We start from the raw sequence: 27,864 nt of genomic DNA, 5'->3' as shown, positions 1-27,864 counted from the left end.
AAATCGGGATCTGTAGAGCTGAGCTTGGCAGGTGAGAACAGCACACCCCTCCACCGGAGGCCAAGTCCCCAACCGAAAGATGCTGCCTGGGAAAGAGGCTGGGGCATTGCTGTGTGACCAAGAGCAGGTCACGACCGTTTCCCCATCGAGTGTGGACATCTAGTGCAGATTAGGGGCACCGGTCTCCCTAAATCTGAACGGAAGGCCCCTAAAAGAACTGTCACAATTGAGCTGACCCCCACGGACCACCTATAAAGGACAAGATGGCTACGGCACACATAATCCTCTCGCGGCAAGCCAGTCCCAAGGTGGTGAGCCCACTAAGTCCATTCTTATAAATCTATGTGCCCTGGACCTGTAAACATATCCTTTTTGGTAGACTATGAGCTCCACGAGGGCAGGGATTTTGTCTATTTTGGTCACTGCTGTATCCCTGGTGGCTCTGTACCTGGCACATAGTAGGTGTTCAACAAGTATCTGCTGAATGACAGCTATTCACCAACGTGTTACCCTATGTTGGCGGGATTTCGGCTATACTTTTGTTATAATTTCCCGTATGCCTTAAGCATTTATAAAGGGTGTGTATTAGTTTTGGGACTAGGAAAAGAACCCCATAAACCACTTTCTTTTTAGAATTAAATGAATCAATCTAAAGTTAAGACTTTTCACCCCAAAAGCTGCTGTCTTGAGAACCAGTAACTCCAGAATCAAGGATGACACAACTTCACGTCACCAGTGGAGCTTCCGAGGCCCGGCTGTGGGTGGCCAGGGGCTGGCCGTGGGCAAAAGGCATTGCCAGAGAGTCACCATCTGTCCCTTTCTCTCTACACATGGCACCATGCCACCCCAGCAGTCTCTTTTCTGGACACCCAGAATAGCATCCACATTGCTTTCTCTGCCTCTGGCCCCCTGGTCCCTCCTCTACCTGCTAAGGTATAATAAAATGCAAATCTGACCACGTCGCTACCTTACCTAAAACCTTCCCTGGCTCTCCAGCGTTGCCAGGATCAGGTTCAAGTTAGAGCTTCCTAGACTGATATTCAAAGCCCTGGAAGTCTCATGCACGGTCTCTGGGAAGGCCCTTTTGTTACCCTCAACCTGGGCTGCTCTTGTCGAGATGCCTGCAGCAAGTCTCTTACAGGCATTTATAAACCCTGGCTTGCCCAGCTTTACTGGAGGTAGGCAGGCTCACTGCAAAAACCCACATGCCAAACAAAGTGTTGCGCAATGACTGGGTGCCAGCCTGTAGCTGGGCGGGGAAAACTGCCACAAATCCGGGAGTGACAGAGAAGCTGAACCCTACCCTCCCACCAATCTGGGAGCCGGTCCAGGGGGATGAGGAGCCTGGATCCCTGATGAATCTGAAAGGCGGGGAAAGCCACGGGCCAGCAGCCTGAGTTGGGGTGCTCAAGGCGGGAAAAGAAGTCAGCGCACGGATCTCAGCCTTGGGGGTGCTACGGTTTGAGGCCAAACAGCACTGCCTCTCCCCTGACTCAGTTTCCCCATTTGGGATGTAGGCAGTATTCTGGGATACATGGCAGGAAGGTACAGTCCTGGGAACCAAGCCAGTGTTTCCACTGCTCCCCCTCAGCAAGGGGAGCCCACGCCTCCCTCGGGCCCCAGACAGACCTGGGAGTGTGGTGTGTAATTGAATTTGGCCTAATTACCTAATTGCGCTGAGGAACAACCAGTACTGACAGAGGCCTCGGGTGTCGGGGGGTAGTTGGAAACCAGGAGCCAAGTGGCAGCCTCCGGATTCCTTAGGCATTCAGGGAAGCCGTGCTAGACACCAGCACCTTCATTTTCCTTAATCTCTCAGTTGCTCGGAACCCTGGGAGGCAGGTGGCATTGTTCCCATTCGACAGGTGAGAAACTGAGGCTCAGAAGCATCTCGTGCAGGGAACACCAAATCCGAAAAAGTAGAGAGGGGATGTGAACCCACATTCCTTCGGAACCCGGGGCCTTCACAAATGCTGTTCCCTCTGTCTGAAACGCCCTGCTCTGCCCTCTCTCTGGGAAGATCTTCGAAGTCCTTATCGCTAGGGTCATTTCCTCAAGAAAGCCTCTAAGCTGTTCTCTGTAGAACTGATCACAGTGGCATCATCACTGGGGGGTGTTTATTCCAAGTCTGTCCTCTCTACCAAGCCTTGAGTTCCCAGAGGGCAGGGACCACATCCGCCTCACTCGCACGGTATCCAGGCATCCAGCACAGGGCCTGGGATGCTGCGGTGCTCAATAAATATTTGCTGAATGAATGGCTGAAAAATCTCTAAATTCCAGGTCTTTTCCAGACATAGTGTGTCGGTTTCCTGCCATCACTAGCCTGGATCTTTGGAATGGTGGGGGGTGGCGGGGGGGGGGGGTAGGGTCTCACCTGTAAAAAGTATTGCACCTGGGGCTGTGCCAGGTGTCCCTGACTCACAGGGGAGCTTCACTGATTCCTACAGGGCAGACGCACCCTCCGGGATGGAAGGACAGGACACTCGGTGAGGCCTTGTAGTGAAGGGACAGGCCTAGGGCCACCCAGCTTGCAAACAGAGCCAGAACTGGAAGCCAGGCCTGCTCGAGTGTGGGACCCAGCCTCAACGCCCCTCACCGTGGTCCTCAAATGACAGAGAGAATGAACAAGGCTAATCTACAGAGGACAAGTGCTCAGATCCAAAGGAAAGCAGTTGGATTTCAGGTTTCGTGAAACAAGGCAAGAGACAGGTTATTAGACTTTTCCACAAAGGCATCTCCCACTGGGCTCATTCGCAAGGCAGCCCTGCTCCAGAGACGCGCCAGGCCTCCATTCATCCGGGACCCTGCGCTTGTCAAGCGTCCTTCCTCCTCCTTCTGGAAGGCATCTGCCCCGGAACCCAAGGGTGCAGGTCTGGAGTGGGACTGCCTGAGTCCAAATTCCAGCCCCATCACTTGCTGGCTACATGGCCTTGAGCAAGTCATTAGCAACTCTGACTCTCAGTTTCCTCCCGATATTTTTGTGGAGGCGAGAGAATGCGTGTGCAGTGTTTTGTTCCGTGTCTGGAACATGTAAGGACTCAGTACAAGTGAACTCTTTAGTTGGTCAGGAGGAGAAAATGATAGCATTAGCGGTTTGGCATGGGATTATCGATAATGGTAGCAGTGATAGGAGCTGTTGTGGGAGTAATAGTAACGAAACACAGACACTTAACTACACCTATTCCTTATTATTGCATACCTCCTGTTCTCCAAAAGGGCACTGTCTGCCTGCTTCTCCTTTCCTGTCCAACTTACAGTGTCCTCCTCCCTGACCCAGCTTTCCTCCTCTCATGGCTGAGTTTTGGGTGGGAAGGGTGCTATCCTATCCACCCACCTGTTTCGTCTGTTACTGGGAGATGGCAAATGGATACAGGGTTTTCACTACACGCAGGCACAGCTTCCCCCGCATCGTCCCCTCTAATCCTCAACACCTCAACACAAACGACTCTAGCAGGGAGGTATATGGTTAGCTCCGTGTCCTGACGCCACAGCTGAGGCTCAGAGCGGTCATGCCAGTTACCTAAAGTGACCCAGCTTGAAAGCAAGGAGAGCAGGACGTAAGCCCAGGGTGGCCTACCTCCATGTTGGATACTTAACCACATGGGTGATTTCTACGCCTCACGGTGGCCCGTCTTCTCACCCCCAGCCCCACTCAGGAGCTCCTCAGAAGCACCCTTCCCTGCTGACATGGCCTGAGCCCTCTTTCTGTACTCAGGGAAGGTGATCCAGTCCCACAAACTCTGCAGACTGACCCTTTCCCCTCCCACGAGTCATGGGTCCATCTGTCCCAGTCCTGGTCCCCAACGATTTAAGTCCCATGTCTCCACTGGCCACCCGAGAGCCAGCCGTCAGTCACAGCCAGACTGGCCAGCACTGCGTCTTCAATAAGGGGTGGCTCCATATTAAAAACCTCAGGAGATTTCTCACAGGACTGGAGAAGGCTGCGGTTCTGGGCTTGTGTCTCACACGGCCTCAGGCGGCCCCCCACGCAGCAGCTGCCCCACTGGGGGCGCTGGGTTCTCTGGTCCCCAGACCCACTCTGTATCGTGCACTTGGATGCCAATGCTTTTTGTACGACTCCTGGCTGTGTGGACATGTGAGTGTGATATGGAGCCGAGGCAGCCTTTTCCGCACAAGGAGGAGGCCTAGGACCAGACCCTGAAGCCCAGCCTTGGCCAAACAAAGGGCACAAGTGCCTCAGGGGAAACAGACCTGATCTGTGGGGTCACCTGCCCACTCCCTGAGCTTTACAGGGGCCAGTACCTTTCTCCTCCTCTTTCTTTTTCTTATGAGGGAGGAGAAGAACCAGACAAGGGAGGCCTGTCCCCAGGGGCTGGGCATGAGAGGATCTTCCCCTGGAGACTGACAAGGGGCCAAGGGGCTGGTGCTTCCACAGCGGCTGGGCTGGCGGCCAACCGCAGGGGCATCTGGCCGCACTTCCCAGCCGCTCGGCTTCCCCATGGACCCCAACAGCAGGCCAGTTCCCATCTGTCCCCGGGGTGGGGGGACGGGTTCCATTTTCTCCCTTCCAAGCCCTTTCGCATGCATACACGCAGCCCCTTGCCTCCTTGCCTCCCGGCCTCCCAGCAGACGCTTAATTGGGAGGAAGTGAGTCTAAACATCTGGGGCACACATCTGAGAGTGGGGAGCCTGGAGGAAATGGGAATACAGGCAATTATGTCACTTCCTTGGCGGAGGGTACGTAGGAGGGGGGGGCAACCCTACACAGCAGCGGACGTGTCTGGGGGCGCAGCATGGGGCTGGGCTGGGGCAGGACCTGGGGGGTGCACCTGTGGATGGTGAGCCTGGGGCCTACAAGCAAACGTTGCTGGTGACTCCTGGGCAGGGCTGAGCTTCAGCCCTCGGGCCCAGTGGCGCTTGGAGCTGCGGTCCCAAGGGGAAAGGGGAGACAAAGGAAATGAAGGAGAGAGGGAGAGGGAGGGACAGGGAGGAAAGGAGAGGGGAGAAAGACAGGGAGAGTGGGAGAAAGGAGGGAGGGAGGGAAGTGGAAGGGAGGTGGGGGAGACAAAGGGAGAGGGAGAGAGGGGAAGAGGGGGAGAAAGGACAGAGGCAGAGGACTGTTTTGCTCAGCTTAGAGGGAGGCCTCAGGCATCCGGGAAATGGAGCCTCCCCAAAGGGTGCTCCGAGGAGGCAGGGAGCCCCAGTTCTGATCTCTTCCCAGCCACTGCCCATCTGTGTGACCCTGGGCATGAATTTCACAGTCTGAACCTCAGTTTCCCCAACTGGAAAAGAGGACAGAATGCCTCCGCATAGGCTGTTTTAAGAGCCAAGGTGCTCACCTACGTGAAGCGATGGCAGAGCACAGTCTATCTCTGAACCATCCGATCCCATCTGGGTTGGGAGCTGCCTGCCTGCCTGCCGGAAGTGGCTGGCCCCAGTGGGTTCCACATCACCCCATCTCAGCTTCACCCTCTGCTGATGCGGGTCTATTGACCTTGTCTTTTTCCTGAGCATGGAGGGTCTGTAAACTCCTCGAGGGTACAATTTCCAGGGTTACTCAAGTGCTAATCACACAGTCTGCATGTAATAGGGGCCCATGCCCTTTGTTGAAGGGGTGAATTTCGTTTTATCCTTTGCACTGAGTTTCTGTTGTCATAATTATGTGCCTGTTTGAAAGGCGGACTCCTAATTTCACTCCTCCCTCCCAATAACTTCTGTTTCCTGTCAGAAGACAATAGTAGTCTTCATCCCAAACAGGTGAGACTGGGTCCTTTGGAATTCCCTACAGGAGTCCAGCCCCAGGCAGTGTTTCCCACCTGGCCAGCCTCAACAAGCCAGAAAATGTACCCAGGAATATAAAGAAGCAACTGTTAACAGCTCTTCAAGGAAAGTCATTGGCCAGAGTTTCCAAGCTCTGAGGTGCGTTCCTCTCTGGATGCAGGAAGAGCGAGGGCGGCAGGTCTGGCCAAGGTGCCCATGCTTCCTTCCAGCCACTGCCCGGCCACTACCTTGTCCCCAGTGAGGTGGGAATTACCACCTTGCAGAGTCTCCCACTGCAAGACACAAACACCTGGTTGCCTGGGCAGCACCTTGCCAGGGTGATGTGATCCAGATGGTCCCCCGAGAGGCAGCTGGGTTGCCATGGAAACAGAACTGCTGCCGCTCCAGCCAGGAGACCCGGATTCTAGATCTGCTGGACCCCAAGCTTGGAGAAGTGAAGCGATTTGCGTAAAGTCACATAGCAAGCAGGGTTCCGAGCCTGTGCTGCAATGCGAGACTTAATCTGAATGATTATGTACAGAGCCCTTCTGAGATGCCGGCTTGTGTTAAGTAGTTTGTGCTGAACATTTCAGGAGATGTGGCCAGGGCAGGGGGGGGGGGGGTCACATGTGGCATGGGAGTGATGGAACTGGGCTGATCCTGATGCCTAAGCTTAAACCCCTGCCCCATGCCGCCCCTACTCTGGTGTCCAGATCTCGGTTCTGCATGTCCTGAGACCTGTCCTATCCCAGCAGCTAGCTGGCCCTGACTTGAGGGTGGCTGAAAATGTGGAGGCAAGGAGACCTAGGGGCTTACAAGGCCAAGACTCACAATTTTTAAGGTCTGGCCTCTCCTGAGCCCTAGCTCTGCTGTGCACGCTTACCTGGCCAGCTGATGACGGGCAGGAGGGCAGGGTCTGTTGGCCAAGAACTTCCTCCCTGAGTTTGCTTGCCAGATAGGCCCTGGGGACCAGCCAAGGGGTCACTCGCAAAGAACCCGATCCCGAGAGAAAAGGCAAGACCAGGGAAGGGTAGAGGGGGCCCTGGTCCACCCTTCCTCCCTTTCTCTTGCTTCTTTCCTTTGTCTCTTCAGTCTCAACGAATCAAACATCCATCCGCTTAGAGCCATCTATCTAATGTCCCTCGCTTTGTTAGAAAAGATTTAGGTGACTTTGGGCAAGTGGATACATCTCTTCGTGCCTCAGGTTTCCAGTCTACAAAGTGGGTTGGGTCCTTGAGAGGATCAGTGCGGATCTTCATAACATACCCAGCACAGTGGCTGGCATGAAGCAGACACTCAACAAACAGTACTCTGAAGGTTGCTTTCTCTCTTGAGAGAATTTTGGGAGGGGCTGCTGGGAAAAAAGAGGCTCTCAAACTTCCCCAGCCCAAGGTACAGACCAAGCTCCGCTGGTAGTGCCTGGCCTCCCTCAGCCAGCCCTCTACGCTCCACTCCTGCAATCAGCCTGCCTTCCCCTCTGGGGCTCAGCCTCCTCTCCCTGGGGGGGAAGGAAGACATGCTCTTGACCCCACGTGAACCTCTCCTGGAGCCTCAGGAAGGAACTGTCACCCTACTCACCTCTTACCCCTTCAGAGGTGGGTATGGTTTGCATTTACCTCGGCCCTCTCTACCCACACAGGTTCTGTATTCTCCAGACACAGCATCAGGCACAGGCTTTTGCGTTTACCTCCAGGTAGAAGAGGCCTCCTAAGACCATCTGAATGCCACCATGTTGGAATAAAATTGCTAACACGCGGTATACCAGGTCCTGTTCTGAGCACTGTACGGATGGTCGCTCACTTAATGCCTACGACGGAGGCATTATTATCATCAACTGAGGCAACCATGGCATGGAGCAGTCAAGTGACTTCTTCCCAGGTCACAGAGCTGGTGAACGGGAAGGCTGGGTGGGACTCACATCCAGGGAGGTTGCTCTGGAGTCCATGCTTTTAGTCACTACTCCTCCCTGGGAATGGTTTTTGGGAACAATATTTGAAATCGGGGCTGACCGGGACATTTCGATTAAAACAGCTGACAGGTACCGAATGCTGGCTATGTGCTGGGTTCTCTGCCACTCACCATCCGTGGGACTCTGAGTGTTGAATAAGCTCAAAGATAGGAGGGTGCTCAACCTACCGACAAGGACAGATCATTGTCATATACTTAATACCTCTCCCTGCAAGCAATTCAGGTGATCTTGACACGTTCTTGTGAGTCATTAACATGATTTCATTTCAACCTGTTCATAGAGAGTACAGGGCAGCCTGTGGCTTCAGGATCAGATATTCTTGTTTGAGCCACAATTCTGGCTCTTTTGAGCCAAAGGGCCTTGATCACATTACACAATCTCCCCCAGCCCGGGTTTCCTCATCTGTAAAATGGGTAGACGTGGGTCTGGGATCATCATGTGGGGTGAGTGGGTTCGCGGCTGCTACACACAGCGAGGGCTCCGGTACCAGGAAGATGCTGACCATGTGCTGGCCATCATCGTGACTGAAAGGGGCTGTAAATCAGAGTTTTTTTGGCCAATCCAGATGCCCTGCCCTGTAAATCTAAAAAGGCAAGGCAGACAGTCCCGGCACCGGCACCATTGTTAATTCCCACCTGTCTGTCTGTCTAACAGAAGGTATTTATAAGGCTGTGGCTGGCAAAGCTTGCTTCAGAAGTCCCACTACCACCATCACCACCTCGCCTGCTTTCTGCCAAGCTCCCGCTCCATTTCACTCTCACGCCCGCGGATCCCTTGAAATCCCTCCTCTGTTAGTGGGAATGCTAAGCTCCATCTTAAAACTAAAGCTCTGGCTTCCTTAATCCTCTTACCTGGCTCTTTCCTCTGCAGAATTAATTGCTGCCGATGGCTTTATTAACTTCTCGGGCAGCCATGGCATCCTCGGGGCACCCTGGGGCAGTGGGGGTTGTTTTGGCAGGATCCCTGTCCCGAACGTGCCTTCGGGCTGGGGCGGCATGTGGCTGTGGGGTGACAGCCTTGGTGCCTGGAGGGCGGTAACTGTGTTCCTGCATCTCCCAAGAGGCTGTGCCCACCCCTCGGGGGGCACACGCAGAGAAGCAGGGATGCGCTGGCCAGAGCACTGGTTCCACTTCTCCTGCCGAGGCCACCTCCCCCCCCCCCACCCCCTCAGAGCTGCAGTCCCCTCCTCTTTAAATGGGGATAAGCCCGCCCTGAGGATCTCACGGGGCTGGACAAGGGAGGCTGTGTAAAGGGCTGTGTTTGTGTGTAGGATTACTGTCATTTCTCACCCACAGAATGGGAGCATTCATTGATTTCAAATCTCGAGAGCAGAGACTTTGTGTGGTGCATTTATATATGTGTGTAGCCCCCGTGCTTGGCACAGAGTGGGACTGGACAAGATGATAATCATTCCCTGCCCTGAAGATTCCAGTTTAGTATTTTTTCTTTCGAGAGGTGTTCTCATGCCCACGACTCCATCATTCATCCTGTAGTCACGAAGGTAGAGAAAAGACGAGAACTCTTTGGACTATGGAAGAAATGGACTTGGGAGGGGCCCAGAGGTTGGGGGGGGGGTGTGCCCAGGCCCCCTGTGGCCTCAGGCAGCAGGACTCTCCTCTTCGACGGGAGCACCCTCAGGTGTGGACTAGGACATGTGGCCTCTGCGATGCCTTAGGTGGTCACGGGACCCAATGAGAAAACCACCTACCACGTCAGATCTCTTCCCACTTTTGGGGTGTTGCTATTCCAAGGAAGGGACTCCCAATTTCCTAAACCCCCACCTGTCTTTTTAACTGGCAGAGAGCTGGCCCAGGCTGTAGCCATGGACAGGACACCTGTGGCTCCACCCAGACAAGGGCAGGCGCTCTATCGTCCTGATTTTGACAGTTAGTTTCTTTTTTTTTTTTATTTAAAAAAAAATTTTTTTTTCAACGTTTTATTTATTTTTGGGACAGAGAGAGACAGAGCATGAACGGGGGAGGGGCAGAGAGAGAGAGGGAGACACAGAATCAGAAACAGGCTCCAGGCTCTGAGCCATCAGCCCAGAGCCCGACGCGGGGCTCGAACTCCCGGACCGCGAGATCGTGACCTGGCTGAAGTCGGACGCTTAACCGACTGCGCCACCCAGGCGCCCCTTGACAGTTAGTTTCTAAATGTGGTGAGGAGGAAGGCCAGTCTGCCAGTTAGGGCGGCATAGGAGATGTAAAGTTTCCTCTTGCCATCTCCAACTTGACGTCAAAATAAGTGAGCAACCACACGAAGGATGCGACTGTCGTAGGAACGGGACTGGAATATGGCAGGGATGCGGCGGACGGGATGCGAACGACGGAAAGGGGGAAAGTGCCCTGCTCCGGCCCTGTGGGTGCCTCGTCACACACCCTCTGCTTACTGTGTGCCCCGACTCTGCCGGGCGTCATCGCCACGGCGAGGGCTGGAGGGTGTCCCCTGACCCCGACCCCACGCAGCCCTCCACCAATAATGGCTGCCGGAGGCAGAGTAAATACTTCCTCGCCCTTGCCTCTCAGGCCGAGGGGCGCATTCTCCTGTCTCCCAGAGCTCCCTGGCAGGTGGTCACAGCAGGAACCGTGCTTCACGACACCTTGTCACTGAACTCCTTCCCCTCCCTCTCTTTCCCTGCTTCTCCACCGGTGTTTTCTGGGATTCTCTTCAATAAACCTTTTGAGCCAGGATGTTCGATTTGCAGTTTGCATCAGGGAGAACCCAAACTCAGACACACATCATTTGGTTGAGGCACCTCCGGCAGCCTTGCCTTCCCCTTGGAGGAGCCTCATCCATCCCGCCCTTCCCCTCCCAGACCCCTGCCCCAGTCATGTGGCCTGAGGGTGTGCAGTCCCAGCTGGGGCTCTGGACTGGGGCCGTGAGGGTCCAGGTAGAAGCAGCCCCCTCCTGAGAGGGCTCCGTACGCTGCCTGTCAGGGTCCTGGCCCCCAACCCCCCACTCCGCCCCCTCCGCCTCCCCACCCTGCATGAGTTGATGCCCTCAGCCTTCTGCTCCCCTCTCATGCTGGACAGGCCTGTTAAGCAGATCAGCACCAGCTGGGCCTCAGGCAGCTGTGTCCTTGCACACCCAGGCTCGGTCGGGGAGCCAGCAATGAGCTAATCCCGCAGAAGAGAGGGAGACAGGAAGAATAGCCTCCCGACAGACAAGCAGAGGCCTGCCCCCCGGGGCTCCTGGGGAACCAGAGAGGGCTGCGCTGGGAAAACTGCTGAGCCAGCCTGGAGACAAGGGCACTCTCATCTCGCTCCACCCCTGCCAACGCCAGCCAAACGCCAAAGGAACCAACAATGCCCATCGCTGCTTCTGCTTCCAAACAGAAATCTGTGCTCCCCGCAGAAAATGTGGGAAATCAAGTGTCACCCGCCCCTCCCCACCCCTCCAGACAGATCCATTATTTATAAGTTGACATTTTGGTATCTTCTTTTCTGTTTTCTGTTTCCCGTGCACCTGGCTGAGGTCACACTGAACTTACCATTTTGTGTTACCCTTCTAAAAATTAATGTTCTATCCACAAGCATTTCCACATAGTAATTCTTGGGAGACCTGGTTTTTAATGACCGTGGAGTGGCCATCGAAATACCCAGATCTCTTTTCCGGGGCATTGGAGCTGTTTCCAAATCTGTCCTCTCCCATTCTTCCATGGCACTGCCCTGCTCCTCACTGTTCACTCGGGACACCCCAGGGACCATCGTGCTACCCCTCCCCCCCCATTCCTTAGCCTGGGAACGCTGTGTCCACAAACTCTGTCACGTGGACTCCTCCCCACTGTTCTCTTTCTCCAAGAGCAGAGTGAGGCCACCCGATCCCAGGCCCCAGCCCTCAGGGAGCTGGGGGAGGGGAGGAGAGCCAGGGGCTACTGGCCCAGGACGACCTACCCCACCTGCTCCCTCAGGGTCACTTGGAAGGGGGACAGCTCCCTGTGCTCCAGATCTGACCATCTGGAGGTCTGATCCCTGCTTCTAGCACCACAAGTCATGCGGCCCGGGTCTGTTTCTCCCCTGTCAGAGCCTCCGTTTCCTCCTCTATAAAGTGGACACGCTGATAAGGGCCCCGGTGGCCTCTCCTACGGCAGTGAATCAGCAGGAGGTGAGCGAGCCTTGTGAACAGGTTTCATCCATTAAACAGGGCTGACCGTGAGTCGGTTCCCAGGGGCCTGGTGATGAAATCCAGAGCCCTTTCCTGAGCGGGACCTGCCCTGGAGTGCAGGAGGAAGGAAGCCAAATCCCTCCCCCACACCCCAGCTCTGCTGAGCTCAGATGTGGGGGTGGGGCTGGTGTCCAGGAGGAAGTCTGTCCCCAGCCTTGACAAGGCGCCCAGCCTGGCAGCCTGGCATTTCAAGGGCAAGGGCCCGCCTGCCCTGCTGTTTCTGGGGAAGCCGGCAAGCGTTAACAAATCCCCTGCAATTTGCACCCACCAATCCCGCCTGCTCACTGGGCGGCCGCGAGCCATTTTTCACGCAGAGCTGCGCACAGCTTTGTCTTAGAGAGACAGATCTGGCAGGGTGTCCCTGAATGAGGCCATTTGTCCTCCCTGGTGACGGTGATGGGAAGGTGGCTGCGTGCTCTGGGGTGGGCAGAGGCAGAGGGGGGTGGAGACAGGTCCTGGGGGAGGTGTGAAGGTAGAGACAGAAGCAGAGCCTCTAAGAGAGACCAGGAATGTCCCTACCCCCAGGAGGTCTGAGAGCCCCCATTCAGCCAGGTGGGAGCAAGAAGGATTGTTTTCAAAGACAGAGGGAAATAGTTTACGAGCCTCCTTCTCCTGCTTAAGAGTCCTGGATACAAGTGGTGAAATGACCTGGCTGGCCTCTGATGCCTGTCCCATCCCAACCCTGTGATGGGGGTATGGCGTGCCATGGCTGGGGCCCCCCGGTCGGGGTCTGTGTCTGAGTCCCAGGGCTGCTATACAAGTCGCTACAGAAGGTCTCTTGGGATTGAGAGCTCCAGAAAAGGACCGAGCCCCTCCCGCATGGACCACAGACTGCCAGCCTTCCTGATTCTTCACCTCTCAGGCTGGCTGGGGGCCCGGGGCATGTCTCAGTCCCCTTCCCACGAATGTCTCCTCTGGGGGCTGTCAGCACATCAGAGAAGTGGGACCAAGTGGGTGTTTGTCGACACCCCCTCTGCTTGGGTCTCCACGCCAGGACCCAGGCTCAGGCTGCTGTATTGGGGTGTGAGGGTGTGCTTAGAACAGAGGTCAGAAACACACATGTCCACAGGGTCCGGTGGGTTTCCAAATCTGGGAAATGCTTTGGGCATAAGACAACGGGGGAAACACAGAACCCATCTGGGGGGTCAGCCACCACCCCGACTGTCGTGGGTTGTGGGCCCAAGGTTCCCATTCAAAGGAAGACAGGCATTTGACTTGATGGTACAATCTCCCCAAGAGCAAATGTTGGCAACTAATAAGCATTTTTAAAAACCACCAAACATCGGAGCTCAGAAGTCTGCGGGCCACATCCAGCCCACAGGCGGGTGATTGGCAACCGCCCTCTGCTGTCCCTAAGGAAGGCTGGCCTCTTCCTGGGAGTTGTCAGGGGCAGCCTCTTCTGGCCCTCTCCTGAGTTCTCGGGTCTTTTCTCCAAAGCCTTTTGGTCACCTCTCCCAGGACGCCCATACCTGCTGTTCTCTGTGGGTTTCCCCTCTGCCAGCAGCTTAGAGCCTCTCATCTCCCAGACAAGAGCCCAGAGCCATCACCCACCCTCTGCGGGGCGACAGGAGGGGCGTGAGGCCAGGCAGAGGGCACCGCAGGCAGGGGCAGGTCTCCCTCCATTCTCTGGGCCCTGGCTTCCCCCCCGCCCCTTCCCTTGGGTTCTGGGGTCAGCTGAGGGGACACAGAGTCATTGAGGCCGGGGACAGGGGCCGAGGCACGCAGAGGGCTCTCGGGGACCTTGAGACATGGCGACCGCCTGCTGCTCGGTGCCGACACAGCCAGCAGGCGTGGGCCCGCTCGGTGCCGCCCGAGGAGGCTGACATTTCCGCGCCGCCTGCCAAGTTGCTGAGGGCTGGCACGCGGCGGCGGGTGGGGGCAGGGGGGCCGCTGCGGCCTCTCGGGGGGCCGAGGGGAGGCACGAGGCAGGTGACCTTCCGCACGGAGGCAGAGGAGGGGCGGGGAGTCCTCCCCCCCCGCCCCAGGACCTTCCCCCCGAGGAGGCTCCGGGCCGTCGTGCCCGCGTGCGCGTGCTCCGGCGTGCGAGCGCACAGGCTAAAGGCTGCACCAGAACAAAGAGCTGGGGGCTGGGTATCTGAGGGGCCCACGTGGAGACGCCTGACTTGGCGGTTTGCTGCAGTGTCTGCTCTGCGCTCACGCTCCGTCTCTGTCTCTCCCACACACACACACACACACACACACACACACACACACACACATGCGCGCACACGCACACGCACCCGCCGTGCGGCGCTGCCCCCGGGCCCCAGCTCCTGCTCCCGAGCCCGGCAACGCCGGCGCGCACAGCCCAGCCCAGCCCAGCCCAGCCCAGCGCACCGCCATCCCTCCTGACAAAGCAGCGCTCCTCGCGGCATGATCTCATCCCCACCGGCCCTCGGCCGGCCCCAGCTTGGCCTCCTGACAAGAGAGACAGACACGGAGATGGGGCGGGAGGGGGGCGGGAGGGGGGAGAGGGGAGGCGCACACAGACAGGCACCCAGCCCCCCTGACTCACACACACACACGCGCACACACAGGCATGTGCCCCCATAGACCGCCCCCCCCCCCCGCGTTCACCACCACACGTAGGCACACACACACAGACACGCTCACCACCCCACACAGGCACACAGACACATATCCCCGACACACACACACACACACACACACACACGCTCACTACCACAGACACATACATACACAGACATGCACATACACACACAGACATGCACATACACACACACATCACATAGGGAGAAAGTCTGAGGGGCACCAGGGAAGGGAGGCAGAGACAGATACAGGACAGCAGAGACCCTCAGAAAGAAAGGGGAGGGAGGGACTAGGAGGGTGAAAACCGCGAGAGCAGGTCAGACACAATGGGAGCTTGGACAGAGTCAGGGAGGAGGGCCAGAGGTAGCGTGGGCTGGCTGTCGGAGCTCTATGGACAGAGCATGTTCTAGAACTGCGGCAGCCCGGCTGGAAGAGGCCTGGGCACGCCCGGCTGTGGCCAGTGTGGCCACCGCACCCACACCTGAGGCCCCAGAGACCCTCAGCGCTGCACCCAGAGGTGGGATTACAACAGGTCACACGCAGCCCCCGGAACCTCAGGGAAATGGAGCAGTGAGAAACAACCTTGCTGGGGCAGAAAAAAGCCTTGGAGAGGTAGGGAGCCATGTCAGGGGGAAAAAGGCAGACACGAGCAGAGAAGGAGGACTGGAAAGTAATATTTATTTGGCACAGGGGTGCCAGGTGTTGGCGGGGCCCTTGCTTAATCCTCATGGGCATCCTGACAGACAAGGTCACAGCTCTGGGAGGTGGGCAACACGGTGAAGACGGGGGCCAGTGTCGGAGCCGCCCCTGGAACTCGGGGTCACTGCTCAGCTCCCCATGGCTTCCGTCCCTCCCATGGTCCTGCCCCTGCCCCTCGCCGACCCTGCATTCTACCACAGCTTGAAGCCTTCGCCCTCACACTGGTGGCCTGCCTTCCCAGAGGAAGGGCCAAGCAGGGGCATGGCTGGGAACCCGAGTCCTGAGGGCCACATTTCTCGAGGAGGTGGGGGTGAGCTGTGAGAGTGGTTAGTCATGGCTGTCGGTGCCGACAGGGGTTTGCCTCCCAAGAAGGGAATTCGAGTGGTAGCAAAGCTACAGGGACTGCCGGGCCTCCGTGTTCTCAGTTGCAGAATGGGTATATGCTGAGGCCTCGCCTCAGGGGCCTACGGTATATCATACGACTTAGCAGACACAGGGCCTGGGAAAAGGCTCAATACACTGTGAAGAGCTGTGCGCAGCCGGGAGTGCAAACAGAGGGCAGAACAAAGCCCTTGTTTCAGGAGAAGCGAGGCTGGAAGATACCACTTAGCAAGGGCAGGGCCACGCTAGAGAGACTTGAACAAAGGAAAGGCCTCTCCCAGATGGAGTAGCCTCCCAGATCCTGCCCAGGAGCACAGGGGCCTCCAAAGTCTAGGTCCAGAGTCAGCTGTGGCAGAGTGGGGAGAGATTGGGCCTGGAGTCAGGAGGCCACGGGTTGAAGTCCCAGCTCTATCACCGATGAGTTGTGGGACAACAGGTAAGTCACAAACCTCTCTGAGCTCCATTTCCTCATCCATAAATACAGACAAAGCTGAGCATTGCAGCAAAGCACAAGAGAGCACCCAGCACGTACCGGCAGGGCCATGAGAGACCCCCCGAGGGAAGGGCTGCACAGGGACCTGGGCCTCTCCTCCCCAAGGAGGGAGCAGCTGGGACTTCTGGGACAGCCCGCTCTCTTGTTTTCCTCCTACCCCTCTGTCCATGCTATCCTTGACTTGGTTTTGCCACTTACACACCCTCTGGGTTTATCCCCTTCTCTCTGCTCCACAGGAAGTGGAACCTTCCTGGTCCAGCCACCATCATCCTGATGTCCCCAGCAATCTGCCAACTGGCTCCCTGCATCTACACTGTCCCCCTCCCCTGTGCAATCTGTTCTTCCTTGGTAGCCGGAGCCATCTTTGCAAAAGGAGAATTTAGCCATGTTCTCATCACTCTTAGTACAAAAACCACAACCCTTCAAGACAGGCCGCTTGTGTCTAACTGCTGCTGACTCCTGCCTCTGAGCTCTGGAACCACTGCCCTTGTGTTAGTTCTGCCAAAAAGCCGTGCTTCCTTCTACCTCAGGACCTTCCCTCAGGCTGTCCCCTTTACCTGGGAAGAAGCTCTTCCTCTTTTTCTTTACCTATTCAGCACTTCTCAATCTTCAGGTCCCAGGGAAGCCTCCCCCCACCCCCGAGTGGTCTCATGGCATCCCTGACTTTTCCTTGATGGAATTTAGCTCAGCTGGAATTTACATACATGCGTATGCACACCCACCCCCACACACCTGTGGTTATATGATGTTTTTTCTTTTCTCATAGGCAACGGGTCAGGAAAGCCAGAGCCAACCACCTGATTTCATAAATGAGGTTTTATTGGAACTAGCCATACCCACTTGTTTAAATACTGCCTACACTTGCTTTTGTATAGCCCGCAAGGCCGGAGCTCCTTACTGTCCGGCTCTTCACGGAAGTCTGCTGACCTCTGCTCTAAACTGTAAGTTTCCCGAGGTGGGACCATGTCTGTTGCGTTCCTCGTCGGAACCCATACCTGGCCAGGTGCCCGCACAGAGCAGGAGCTTCATAGAGATATGGACATAAATGTTTCTTGGATAAGGAGCAATTTTTACCTTGTCAAAATTGTATTGACTTGAGTTATTATTAAAACTGCAGAGTCCATCAGGAATAGACGTCACTTATGAGATTCCAAGACCATTTTCTGGCAAGCAGTTCAATACAACAGCGATATCCCAGCACAGGCTGGCACGTCAAGGATCTTAGAGTAGCGACTGGCTAACCATAATTTCACACACCCTGTAAAAGACCTATCGTCCGTGTGCACGGCCTGCAAACATACATGGAGAGGAGCACGAACCCGCATCCGAGAGAGGATAGGTTGAGCAGACTTACGAAAATACATCGTGAGAAGTCTTTTAAACGTTTTCGTTAAGGCTGTTTCTATATATACTCCAAAGAACTGATTGACGAATTCAGAGAAAACGTCTGTTTTATTGTCATACAAAGGAAATAATGGATTTTTTTTTTTCTTTTCCAATGAATCGCTCCAACATAAAAAAGGTTAACAACATCTAGACGCTGTGTCTGTCGATGCACACGTGTTTCTAGAACTTACGACGACCCCTGCAGGGTAAGTCTCATTGTCATTCCTGCCTTCCCGAGGAGATAAACTGAGGCTCGGAGGAGATAAACTGAGGCTCGGAGGCCACACACTCAGCAAGTGACAGGGCTGGGTTGTCCCAGCTTACACAGCACCCCCAACCTTATGCAAGATGCTGAGGATGGTGGGAGATATAAAACTGTATCTTTGGTGTGGTTAAAGCCCTCGCACAGAATGCTGCTAGAACCTTCTGTGACCTCTGTTTAATATAGGGGCAGGAGGTCCCAAGCAATGACAAAGTTGCAGTGGCTAATACTGTGTGGAGCAGGCTTTAGAACCCTGCATGCACTGACTCACTTTCATTTTGTGTTTTAAGCACAAATGTTCTGAATGAATACGGTGGAGTGTCAGGGTCAAGAATGCTGACTCGAGTATAGGTGTAGGCCTCAGCCCCAGCTCTGCCACTTTCCAGCTGTGTGACCTGAGGAACCTCTCCAGCTTCTCTGAGCCTCAGTTTCCTGCTCTGGTCATCATGGTGATGAAATGAGATGGTGCATGTCTCCCTTTAGCCTGTTGGGGTGTGGTGTGCCTTGGGACCCTCGCGGGCCCCGACGCACCCCCACAGGTAAGCATACTGCCTGAGAGGAGGGGCGGAGCCTCAGCCATGGGCTGTCCAGCCTGGTGGACAAGCTGCTGGTCCCTGGAGGCTCACGCCACATCTGGACGAACCAAGGCGCCTGCTGACAGGGGTGGCATGCAGCCCTGAGTTAGAACTGGTTATACTCCCACCGCCCAGTGACGTCCGTGGAACCCCCAGCGGTCACCTACCCGCAGACTTCGGAGTGAACTTGTCTCGATTCGCAGCGCACACTGCCAGCAGTCTGTAACCGAGGTCCAGGTCGAACCCTTGCTGTGCTGCCACCCGACTGACCACCTGCGAGCAAGAGGCAGAGGAAGGGCAGAGTGAGTCCCTGCTGGCGCCCGGCTTCCGAGCCCAGAGTGGCACGTGTGTCCGTTTAACAGGTGAGGCAGGTGAGGTGCGCAGGCTAAGGCAGGTCCCCAAGATCAGGCAGAGCTGGGACTCAGATTGTGCCTTGCTCACTCAGCAAGCACTGATGAGCACCTCCTCCGTGCCAGGCCCAGGGATCCTGGCCCCTGCCCTCAGGGGTTTCTGGTCGGCTGGTGGGCCTGACCTCAAAGCCCAGGCCCTGCAGCTTTCAAGGACTTGATTCGGCCACATTCCAGAAGGCGGCTGGGGGTACTGTACCACCGTGTTTTGGGTGGCTGCAGGCCGGGCCTCTCTTCCCCCACAGCAGTTCCCCAAACTCCCTTCTGAGTCCAGGCCCTCGGGAAGTATCTTGGCACCTCTTCCCATCCCCTCCCTGAGCGCCTGCACCCCCCCCCCCCCCCCCATCGTGGATGCTCACTGCCCTCACTACTCTAGGCATGGCCCTCACCCAGCAGCTTTGGTTCAGCCCGAGTCAAGATCTGTGCTTGAGGATATGCTGCTCACGGAGCTTCAGCTTCAACAGACCGCTAAGGCTTTTCCAGATGCACATGCCTATGCTCCCCAGTGCTCCGCTCTGGGCCAGGTGACCTGCAGCCTCTCAGACCCCAGCCCAGAGGCTGCAGGACCCTCATGCTCAGCCTGGGGTCTGTACCCAGCGCCATGCACCTGCTCAGCACATGGGAGGCTCCCATAAGCATGTTGATGGAAGCTTGCTAACGGCTGTGTATTTGGAGCCCGGAGGGCCCTTCTTTCTCCTTGAGAACCTCCAAAGTACGGGTCGGAAGGGGGACAGGTGAGGGGCTAGGAGGGCTGACAGTCCCCGGGGGCAGTGTGGGATGGGGTGCTCCTGGGGGACCCACGGACGGCTCTGCAGGCTCACACCCATCAGGCTTCACGCCTTCCCCACCCGTTCCCAGGTGTCCTGCCATTGCCAGACCGGCTCCCTCCTGCCCGCCTTCCTCATTAACAGCAGCAAAATTAGGTTTACTTATTAAGAAGGAAGGACCTTGGAAGATGGGAGTCGGTGCAGGCTAAGCAGCTGGGGCGGTTATGGCTGAGCGGGAAAGGAGTGCTCCCAGATGTGGGAGCTCGTTCTTTTGAGAAAGAGAAGACTCCGTCAGCGACCGCAAGCCGTTAGAGACCACCTGCCCCGGAGGCAGGTGCTCAGAGGGCCTCTCCGGCTGCCATGGGTTTTGGCCCAGCCTCTGTAACCACTGGGATAGCTCTTCATTATCTGCTTTATATTTAAGGGTTCGTTACAAGGGGTCTAGGGCTAAAAAGGTTGGGAAAACAGCTAATTGAGGCCAACCCTCTCATTTAAAAACTATGGACACTTAAGGCCTGGACAGACTGCCCATGGTGAACCAGGGAGGAACCAGCGGACTCCCCCTTCCCAGGATACCCACAGCCTCTTGGAATGGGGCCCTGTCTCCCTGCACCCCCCCCCCCCCCCCACCTCCTGGGAAGTCCCAGGACAAGGAGGAAAAAGGACTTCTCAGGTTTGAATGTTTGCTCAGCTTCTCTGCTGCAAACGGAAGTCCCTGACACAGAAACCTTCTGTTCCCCCGGGCCTCTTTTCCACAGGCTCTATTTGCCCCTGACTGTGGTTCTTGCCGCACCTCCTGTCCCTACACACACCCCATGATCCAGAGGCTCTGGGCCACCTCTGGGCAGGGCATCCTCACTGTTAGGCTCACCGTCCACTCAGCAAAACCAAGGCCACTTATTCTCTGTGGCCTGTTGAACATTTCAGGTCTGGAGACAGGCACTCTCTACAGTGGGTCGGGAAGGGTCACTTCAGCTTAGATGTTGACTATGGTGCCCTTTTCTTTGGTGGAACCTTGGAGTGGATGTGAGTGAGCAGTTTGTTTGGACGAGTGCATCAGTGAGGCTGCTGTTTGTGGGAAATGTTGACAAGGGCAAATAGTGTAATGAGAATATGGTCTCCCCGGTAAGAGGGGCCAAGTAAAAGCTTTGTACGCAGCAAAGTGCCAAATTCTGATAGCTCCAGGAGGCGGTATTCTTATCTGTTTCACAGATGAGGAAACTGAGTGTGAAGAACAACCAAAGGTTTCAAATCTTGTCCACGATAGAGCCAGCATGCAATCCCAGGCAGTCAGCCTGTGGAGCCTGGGCTCTTTCCACGAGAGGCCCTCTTTTTCAGCCCCAAAAGCGTTAAGGCCATAACTGCAGGGAGAACCCTCAGGCCCTGTGTTGAGGGCAGGAAGGCAAAGGTCCCTCTGTTTGGCCAATACTGGCTGGCTAATCCTGTTGCTCTGGTTTAAACAACAACAACAAAAACCAACCAAAAAACCAAAAAACCAACTAGCTAAATTGAGCAAGAGAGGCCTGGTGCTGGTATAAGGGCTGTCCTGCAGGCCTGGGAAGGTCAGCTTGTCGCCAAATCCCCTGAGCCCCAGCGTTCAGAAGGGTCACTGGCAACAGCCTCCTTTCACCAAGGCCCAGAGAGGGTAGGGCCTTGCTGAAGGGCAGCACAGCACAGGCGTGGCTAAGCTGGACCCTGAGGCCCTAGAGTGCCTTATGTGCACCCCCTGGCTTCCTCTGGCCCAGCCTGCGGACCCCCAGGAAAGTCCTGTGAGGCGGGTCTGACTGACGGGGCGGGGCGGGGGTGGACTTGGCTGTGTATCCTGTTGTGTTTCAGAGGCCTGCTTCCACCTCGGCGGGGGGGGGGGGGGGGGGGGGGGGGGGGGGGCATGGAACCCTTCCCGAAGGTGGGCCAGGGGAAGACCCCTCCTCCACAAAGCCTCCGCAGAGGTGCTGCTGCCCTCTGCTGGCTGCCCAGGCCCAGCCAGCTCCGGGAGGCCTGAGACGGAGACCCGGGGTCCCAGAGGGACCTAGGGGTCAGGGAGTCCAGCCCCTCGTGCCACAGAGAGGGAGACTGAAGCCCAGAGATGCCAGAGGGCGTGTGCTCGAGGTCCCGCAGCCAGTTACGTTAGTCCCAGAAAGAGAGAGTGTTGCCTTGAAAAGTGGTGAGCCTCTTGGCTCCGAAGCAGGACAAGCTGTCTGGGGGACACTAGGGAAAGGACTTCTGTTCCTGGCGTGGGGCTGGATTCTGACACCCTCTGAGGGAGTCGGGGGGAACTGGAGGCACGCCAGGCCTGCACTCCAATTCTGCTCCACCGTATCCTGTGCGGCCTAAGGCAGGTTACTTAACCTCTCTGAGCCTCAGGTTTCTCCTCGGTAAAAGTGCAAGGCCGTCCTCTATAGCCAAGGTTGTGTGCTGGGGGGCTCTGACAGTTCCGTGTGTCCCAGTTCTGTCTCATGGTCATGACACAAGCCCCTCAGGGCACAGCCCTCATTTCCCTCTCTGCCCCCCCGTCCCCATCTCAGTGCAGGGGTCGGCAGGTGTCTGTGGCTGTTGCCACTGCTGCTCTGGAGTCAGGCACGGGATGGGGCTCTGGTTCCGCCACCTGCTAGCTGTCTTACCTCACCCAAGTGACTCAGCTCTCTGGGCCTCAGTCGGCTCCCCTGTGCAGTGCCCTCCTTGAGAGGATGGGAGCCAGGACTAGGCACACAGCTCAATGAATGCTATTTATGGACATACCCCGACGGCTTCAGCAGCGAGTTCTCTGAGGCTAAGGGGAGGCTGCCACTGGAGAGATGGGGAGGGCACTGCTCTCAGCTAGCTGGCGCCTGTTTCCCTCACGCCACCTCCTCTCCTTCCGGTCTCCCCTCTCCTGTTCTCTGGCCTCCTTCTTTCTGTTCCCAGAGCATATCAAGTTTGTTCTACCTTCGGGGAGGAAGGATGACTGAGTCCAGAGAGGCCTGATGTTAAGGGAAGGGCCAGGAAGTGAGCCCCTGGCACGGTTAGGACAAACGTGGTCTGAAGCGGTGACCACGGCTCATACCCCTTGTCCCTTGGGAGGGGCCACAGGGCTCCTGCACTTCTGCATCCTGGGGTCAGAGGGCCTGAAGGGGAGGGTGGGGCGAGGGGGCTGCTGGCTGCTTTCACCCCAGGGCCCAGCCCCAGTATGACAAAGATGCGCCCGTTTACTGACTGAGGTGAAGTGGTTTTAATTTCTGTCCTCCAAGTAAGCCAGATCCAGAGGAATTTGTTCCCAGGGGTCACCCAGGGGATCGTGGCAACCTGGAGTGCCCGGCCTGCCACTGGATGGGGAGGGGTGCGTGCGGGGGAGCTCAGCAGCTTTGCCCTGTTTAGGCCCCCTGGGATCTCTGACCTCCCCCATCCTGTCCCTCCCGCACGACACGGCTGGGGCTGAGGATGTGCAGGGGGACGGGAGGACCAGCAGCGGGGCCCTGGGACGGTAGGACGCCGTCCCCTCGCCGCCTGAGTTGCCTTGTTTGTAAAACAGAAGCGGTGATCCTTCCCCTGCCTGCCATGCAGGGTCTTCATAAGGACCGAGGAGCCAGGAAAACGCCTTGGGTACTGCGACTGTCTTCTGTGACTCCCCATTCCCCACACTTCCCTGCTGCTGGTTCTGTTGAGCTCCAAGGGACAGTCAAACTCCCGTCTCTGCAACTGAGGCAGGTGAACCGAAGGCCCCTTTCTGGCTAGGCAGCAGGCCAGAGAGGTGGGGGTCAAAGCCCACACTGAACAAGTGCATGCCTTAGCCTGTCGTGTGATGAGGGGAGGCCCAGGAGAGCTGGCGCTGTGCCTCTGTCCACACAGCTGCCCCTGCCCAGGAAGCCACAGCCTCCCCACTGGCTAGTCAGAGCCTACAGGCTCCTCCCTGGGCTCCCTCCTCCGGGAAGACCTCCAGAATCCTTCCAGCCTATCCTCCAAGGATGCTCCCCTTAGTGCTTCTGTCCTCACCCAAATCATATCCCATCACTCACCTGCTTAAGATCCTTCAAGGCCCTCCATCACCCTTCAAATAATATCCAAGCTCTTCTCCCTCAGCTGCAGGCCCTGTCTTGGCTTGTTGCTGCTTCCCTTTTTGACCTTTTCTTGTATCCTTCTCCCTCTTCTGTGCTCCAGCCATCTGAGACTTCCTTCTGTTCCTTGAACAAATCAAGCCTCAGGGCCTTTGCACTAGCAGTGCCCTCTGCCCGGAGCACCCTCTCCTCTCATGGATGACTCCTTCTTGCCATTCAGGTATCGGCTGGGGGTCACCTCCTCAGGAGACTTTTCCCAGCCAGCACTCTACCCCTCTCACAGGGCACTGATGTATGTCCTTATTTACTTTTATGAGTTCAGTGACTGCCTCCCTCACTGGAACATACGCTGCTTGAGAGAGGTCCGCTGTGCTTGTGCACTCCTCCAGTGCCCGGCATAAGGCCTCAGTGAATGTCTGTTCAGTAAATAAATGGCAGAGCTGGGGCGGGGCCAGCTACTGGTCACCTCACACGCCATGCCCATCCAGCATGCACGGGGCCATTGTCTGATTCAGCTCTGAATCCCTATATCCCAGGCAGGGCCAGGCCTGGGGCGGGGTGCTGGGGGATTGTGGCGGCCAGTCTGGCCACACCTTGTGCATGGTCCCCCACCTCCTGCTTGACTTATGGCTGCTGGCAGCTGGGATGGGAATGAGGGGGCCTCTAGTAACATCTGTCCCTGCCTGTGGGGCTTAGCCTGAACCAGGATCCCCGCAAAGAGGATTAAGGGAGCTGGTAGAGGGAGGGGAGCCCAGCGGGCCGGAGGATGAGGAGGGCTGGGCGGCGCCTGATTTGGCCTGGTGGCTCCAAGGAAACCAGACAGCATCGGCCTCGGACAAATGGAGGAGCCCTGAGGAGCCGCCCCCCACCCCGGCTGGCATCCCCACTGGCCAGGAGCATTCCCTCTAGAGGCAGAGGGGTCTCGCCTTGAATCCCACACCCACTTCTAGCTGGCTGTGTGACCTTGGGAAGCCATCACGGCAAGCCTCAGTTTCCTCCTCTATAAAACGGGGACAATGGCAGGGCCGGCTTCATGAATGTAAGATTCAGTGAGAAGGTCTATGCAGCGGACCACGCTCAGTAGCAGGCACGGAAGGGGTGTTTTATAATGATGACCCATGAGAATGTCACTCTTCCTTTTGCTCCAGCCAGGGCCATGCTGGACCTTTTGCCTCCCTCCCATCTGGAGCTTTTCAGGGAACATGGTGCCCCTGAACTTCACCAAAGATTCCTACCTGGCCAGGCATCTGCCTTGCCTCCTCCTCTCCAAGCCTTGGGGTAGCTGGGCTCTCCAGAAATCTGTTTACCCATGTTCCCTTCAAAGCTGACTCAGGGCTGGGGCGCCTAGGTGGCTCAGTCGGTTGAGCGTCCAACCTTGGCTCAGGTCATGATCTCACGGCTTGTGAGTTCAAGCCCCGCATCGGGCTCTGTGCTGACGGCTCGAAGCCTGGAGCCTGCTTCGGATTCTGTGTCTCCCTCTCTCTCTGCCCCTCCCCTGCTCATGCTCTCTCTCTCTCTCTCTCTCTCTCAAAAATAAATAAACATTCAAAAAAATAAAAAAAATAAAAAAGCTGACTCAGGGCCTTTTGAGAAGCTGCCCTCGCTGGTCCCCAAGGCTCCCTCGAGCTTATGGATGCACGTCATGTGGCTGGGGTCATTCACAAGCAGCAAGCTCCTTCCCCATGGCTGTCAGCCGGTGAGCTCCGAGACTTGGCAAATCATGCCACAAGTTCTGGGCCTGGCATCTGCCCAGCCTGCAACCCAGGCCCTTATCAAGCTGAGTGAATTTCGGCCCTCTGGGTTCTGTGGTCTCTCTGGGCCTTTGCACATGCTGTCCAAGATACCCGGCAGGGGTATCTGCAGCTCCTTGCCCCAGTTTTCCACAAGCCGCCCCACCTCCCAGGCAGTTCACGCTTCCCTTCTCTGGGCCGCTTCACCTCGTACACAATTCTCTCGACCATCTCTTTCCACACCGGTCTCCCTGCTAAAGAGGGAATCGCGCTTGGCAAAATCTTACTCTGTGCTTTCGCAGGGCTTCGCAGAGGGGATCATATGTGATAAACGAGGGCTCAATCGATGTTTATTTGGACAGATGGATGGATGTAGTAGGAGCTCATTAAATGCTTAAATGAATGGGTAGAAGAATGGATGACTACAAAAAGAGCTCGATAGACGTTTGCCCAAGTGAATGAATGAACCACCGGATAAAAGAATGACTCAGGGCGCCTGGGTGGTTCAGTTGGTTAAGAGTCTGACTCTTGGTTTCAGCTCAGGTCATGATCTCACGGTTTGTGAGTTCGAGCCCTGCATCAGGCTCTGTGTTGATAGTGTGGAGCCCGCTTGGGAGTCTCTCTCCCTCTCTCTCTCTCTCTCTGCCCCTCCTCCTGTGTGTGCACACTCTCTCTCTCCCTTTCTCAAAACAAATAAATAAACTTTTTTTTTTTTCTTTTTAAAGAATGGCTAGAAATTCTGCTTTGCTGAGGGTGGAACATTTACCCTCACCAGACCTGGAGCTTCCCCACCCCCCCCAACCCAGTGAGGCGCTGTGCTTTCCCATCAGGTGTGGGGAGCCCGTATCACTCTGACAGCCGCGTCTCCCCATCAGACTGGTTTCCCGGAGGCTGTATGTTGGGGGGGGGGGTGGTGCACACAGACGGGCTGTGCCCTCCAGCACTGCTGTCTTTCTATCTCTCATCCTCTGTTATCTGCGGCCTCTCCGACAGCTGGACAGGCACACGGGTCCCCAGGCATCCGCCCTGGGTGCAGGTGGAGGAGGGGGTGCAGACTCACCGTCAAACAGCCCATCAGGCTCTGCTCGAAGGGCCGCTGGAAGGCTCGCGGGTCCCCACACCAGTCCAGCAGCTCCGTGGCGGCATTGTGGAAGTTAGCAGGGTTCTGTAAGTGCTGTGGGAGAGGGAAGGAGGCAGCATGAAGCTCCAGGAACAAGGCCAGCAGGGCAACGTGCAGGTCTGGGGTGGCGAAGACCCCAGGCCCCACTGGGGAGGAGTGGCTCTGGGGCGGGCCAGGAATAAGGAACCTTCCCAAACTCCCTCTCTCTCGCTTTCCCTTTGCATCCACCCCACCTCATCCCTGGCAGGATGGGGGTTAGTAGCCCCATTGCAAAGATGGGAAAACCAAGGTCTGGAGAAAGACGATAGTATTAAAGTGTTTCCTGGATGCTGGCAGTGGGGGCGGGTGAGCTCTGCAGGGTCAGGAGGGTAGCCCGTGACCCCCAAGTTGGGGACTGGCTCTCCCTAAGCCAGGGCAGCCTTGCGCTGGAGATTCCTTCTTGGTGAAGCCCACTCCTGCTAACCATCACCACCCAGGTCTGGACGTCCACCAGCTCTGGCTTCAGAGCAAGTGCGGCCATGGCCCACCAAGGGCAGGGGTCAGGTGGATCAGAAAGAGACCCCCAGGCCAAACTCAGCCAGGGAGTCAACAGAGACTGAATTTTGACACCAAGGCCTCTAGATTCTGCTTGGGACCCAGGCCACGGGGCCCACTGGGTGGGTGGTGGGCGCTTCACTCTCTAACCCCCGCCCAGGTCTCCCCAGGCCCCGAGGGGCTGGGCCTTAGCCCAGCGGGTGGGTGACTCGCCCAGGGTCACACAGCAGGTTAGGTGTGGAGCTGGGATCCCAGCGATGGGTGTCACTGACTGTGGGTCCTCCAGAGGGACACCTAGGGCGTATCCACAAGGGTCGGAGGTGAGGCCAGCTGCAAGAGGGTTGGTGGGAACCTCTGAGGCCCCTGTTGCCTTGGTGCTGGGAGAGACAGGGAACAGTGGCTTCCCCTGCGGTTGCGGCGGGGGGGGGGGGGGGGGGGGGGACTCTATTCCCTCCTGCAGCTCAAGTCTGCCCTGGAGCCGAAGCAGGGAGGGGTCTTAGCAGCGGCCAGATCCCAGAATTGGGAAGGAATGGAAAGTGCGGGGCGCGGGGGGCTCCCTCTGCCTTCACCTCCCGCTTGCTGCTGACCCAGGGCAGTCCCTCACCTTCCCCAACCTCCCTCCGTCGGCCCTTCTGTGAAAGGGGGATGACAGATCACGGCTTAGCGGCGGGAAACTTTTGTTTCTTTCGCTTAGGGTTTTGTGACTATCGTTACAACGTGGTCTGAGCAAGAAAAATTTAAAAATGGACGGAAGAGAGTGAAATGACTTAGAACAAGGTGCCTCTAGGGGAGAAAAGGGAGAGGGAGCAGCGAAGGAGAGAGAGAGGGCAGGCGAACAGCAGCAGGCCCTCCGTCACGGGGCCGGGGAGGGCTGGACAAGATGAGACTCGTGCGGCCCCTGGCGAGGCGCCTGGCGCGTGGGGTGCTCCCACGCGGGGCTGCCCTTGGCCTTGACTCTGCCTCCCGGAGTCTCCCCGGGAAGCACAGCTGTCCCGTGCAGCTCTCAGCCCTGGCTCACACGGGCTCCTCCTGCACAGGCAGAGCTGGGAGGAACCTCCACATGGAGAAAAGGGCC

General features: G+C 56.8%; 1 protein-coding gene across 6 annotated transcripts in view; it reads right to left on the bottom strand.

Annotated features, from left to right (window-relative positions):
• Positions 1 to 27,864, bottom strand: part of ZMIZ1 (zinc finger MIZ-type containing 1) — a 233,868-nt gene that overhangs the window by 76,923 nt on the left and 129,081 nt on the right. For all 6 annotated transcript variants that reach the window (XM_047824475.1, XM_047824470.1, XM_047824474.1 and 3 more), the window contains 2 exons: positions 26,196 to 26,309; positions 18,368 to 18,473 (listed from right to left, as the gene is read on the bottom strand). In XM_047824475.1, the coding sequence (XP_047680431.1) occupies positions 18,368 to 18,473; positions 26,196 to 26,309 (220 nt within the window). The remainder of the gene's footprint in view (positions 1 to 18,367; positions 18,474 to 26,195; positions 26,310 to 27,864) is intronic.

The sequence above is a fragment of the Prionailurus viverrinus genome, chromosome D2 (assembly GCF_022837055.1).
Source record: "Prionailurus viverrinus isolate Anna chromosome D2, UM_Priviv_1.0, whole genome shotgun sequence".
Taxonomy (NCBI): Eukaryota; Metazoa; Chordata; class Mammalia; order Carnivora; family Felidae; genus Prionailurus; species Prionailurus viverrinus.
The sequence above is the reverse complement of the archived record's forward strand: the minus strand, read 5'-3'. Positions and strand labels throughout refer to the sequence as shown.